Genomic DNA, 2,698 nt, shown 5'->3' on the forward strand with positions numbered 1-2,698 from the left:
CTTCTTCAAAAACTTCCCCCCCCAACCTTCTTCCAAAACTTCCCCCCCAACCTTCTTCCAAAACTTCCCCCCCAACCTTCTTCCAAAACTTCCCCCCCAACCTTCTTCAAAAACTTCCCCCCCAACCTTCTTCAAAAACTTCCCCCCAACCTTCTTCCAAAACTTCCCCCCCCAACCTTCTTTCCAAAACTCCCCCCCCCCCAACCTTCTTCAAAAAACTTCCCCCCCAACCTTCTTCAAAAAACTTCCCCCCCAACCTTCTTCAAAAAACTTCCCCCCCAACCTTCAGAAATTTCCATCCAAAAATGTGAAATTCCGAAAATTTCGGAATTAACAAATTTGTTAAAAAAAACGATTTCGGAACTGAACGACATGCACATGTCTCGTGTTAATGGGTCCAGTAGGAGGCAACGCATGAAAGAAAAAAACAATTGTCGCAGTAGGAAAATTGGTGAAGATGGCGGGCAATAAGACGCTTGGCCACGGTAGGAGCGAAATCTCGAAAAGAGAAACAATGTAACGTTTGACAATCGTTGGTAAATCTCGCACACAGACCACAGTCATTCCAATAAAAAGACGTCACAATCCGGCATCATATATATATTTTTTATTATCTCATCTGCATAGTGATTCTCCTTATATCGGCGCAGATCGCACGCTAAGCTCTGTTAAATAGGTTACAAAAACAAATATTTTTTTTAAAAAAAATTTAATGTTTTTTTAAACCTTTTTTTTATTTATTTTTTTAAATGATAATTTTTGTTTACCTATAAAAAAAAACAAAAAACATTTGGGCACTTTGTTTATTCCCCCCCCTCTACGTCGGAGGGGGGGGGGGGGGGAGGTTCATGCGTCTTTTAGTCAATGGCCTATCCAGTGTTTGAGGTAAATTGATTTGGTTGAACGATTTCCATTCCAATTGATCGGAGGCTCTGGGAGGTGGGGGAAGGGCTGGCGTTGCGTTACCTCCGCTGCTTCTTCTGTGCCTCTCTTAGTAATGTATCGAAATCTACACCTTCAAATTTACTTCTAACTGGGGAGTCGTCAAATTCGCCCCGATTCGAATCTGGGAGGGACAATAAAAGAGACAGAGTTAAAAAAAAAAAAGAGGAAGACAGTTCTGCATTCAACGTTCCCACAGCCTAGATTTCATTGATTGAACAAGAACACAAGGAGCAACGCGTTTCGCACACCCACTGTCTTCATCAGGATTGCATGTGAACAAATATAAGAATTAAGTGACAAAGATATAATGGAGTAGCCATACGTACCGTTACCAGCTATCAGCCACAATCCTTAAAAATAGTGAAACAAATTATGCACAGTAGCCCTACAACATATTTCTAGATGCTGTTCACATGCACACCTGAGGAAGACAGTGAGCGTTCGGAACCCGTCGAGTCTTCATGTGAATTGCTCCATTTGTCAATAAATTATGTATAATGGATATGTGAACTTTTTGTAACGTACAGATATGATCCTACGTGTGTCCTTTTATCTTTGTATATTAAAACTCGATTTTTTTAACCAGGAATTTGTTGAGATGTATTCAACTACACAGGTATAGAAGTGTATTGGAGGTTAGGCCAAGAGCAAGGGAAAGGGAACGGGAACGGGAAATAGGTCAGAGTACATCTGTCTGTCTAGGTTCCTCCCATGCTCACCACCAGGACTTCTCCAGAGCCTTTCCCATCTTCTGGAACTTACTATACCAATCTGTCCAGGGCTTCACCCATCCCCCAGAACCTCCCGTACCCCAATGTGCCCAGAGCTTCACCCATCCCCCAGAACCTCCCCTACCATAATCTGCCCAGAGCTTCACCCATCCCCCAGAACCTCCCCTACCCCAATCTGCCCAGAGCTTCACCCATCCCCCAGAACCTCCCCTACCCCAATCTGTCCAGAGCTTCACCCATCCCCCAGAACCTCCCCTACCCCAATTTGTCCAGAGCTTCACCCATCCCCCAGAACCTCCCCTACCATAATCTGTCCAGAGCTTCACCCATCCCCCAGAACCTCCCCTACCATAATCTGTCCAGAGCTTCACCCATCCCCCAGAACCTCCCCTACCCCAATCTGCCCAGAGCTTCACCCATCCCTCAGAACCTCCCCTACCCCAATCTGCCCAGAGCTTCACCCATCCCTCAGAACCTCCCCTACCCCAATCTGCCCAGAGCTTCACCCATCCCTCAGAACCTCCCCTACCCCAATCTGCCCAGAGCTTCACCCATCCCTCAGAACCTCCCCTACCCCAATCTGCCCAGAGCTTCACCCATCCCTCAGAACCAACCAATGAAAAGCGAACTCACCAAGATCGGCGTAATTGCTTTTACAGAACTGTCTCCGCCCGCCGAAGCAGAGGTCAAAGGGCATCTCGTCGGGAAGCTGCAGCTTGTGCCCGTTTTCTATGGCGGCGAAGGCCTCACTGGTGTAGCGGTAAGTCACAAAGCCATAGTTGTCACTGTAAAGAGAATGGAGACACCATCAACCCAACTGTCAACCAATACCAACAGATCCCGCCTCAGATTTCCCCGCTCCGTTGGAGATGCACATGGTCTACGATTACATACAGATCCCAAATTCATTCATTAGCATTATTGATTATAAATAGAGCAGCCTTTATACGCAGGCAGAAGGTTCAGGATTGATACCTGAAACCCAAATTTATGAATCAAAATAAAAAGGTCTTTTTGTATTG

General features: G+C 45.8%; 1 protein-coding gene across 1 annotated transcript in view; it reads right to left on the reverse strand.

Moving 5' to 3' along the window:
* Positions 1-590: 590 nt before the first annotated feature.
* Positions 591-2,698, reverse strand: part of PPRC1 (PPARG related coactivator 1) — a 50,345-nt gene continuing 48,237 nt past the window's right edge. The window contains exons 10-11 of the mRNA XM_040321569.1: positions 2,310-2,473; positions 591-1,066 (exon numbers count right to left, since the gene is read on the reverse strand). Coding sequence (XP_040177503.1) covers positions 963-1,066; positions 2,310-2,473 — 268 coding nt within the window. The 3' untranslated portion in view covers positions 591-962. The remainder of the gene's footprint in view (positions 1,067-2,309; positions 2,474-2,698) is intronic.

Source organism: Rana temporaria, chromosome 8, assembly GCF_905171775.1.
Source record: "Rana temporaria chromosome 8, aRanTem1.1, whole genome shotgun sequence".
Lineage (NCBI taxonomy): Eukaryota > Metazoa > Chordata > Amphibia > Anura > Ranidae > Rana > Rana temporaria.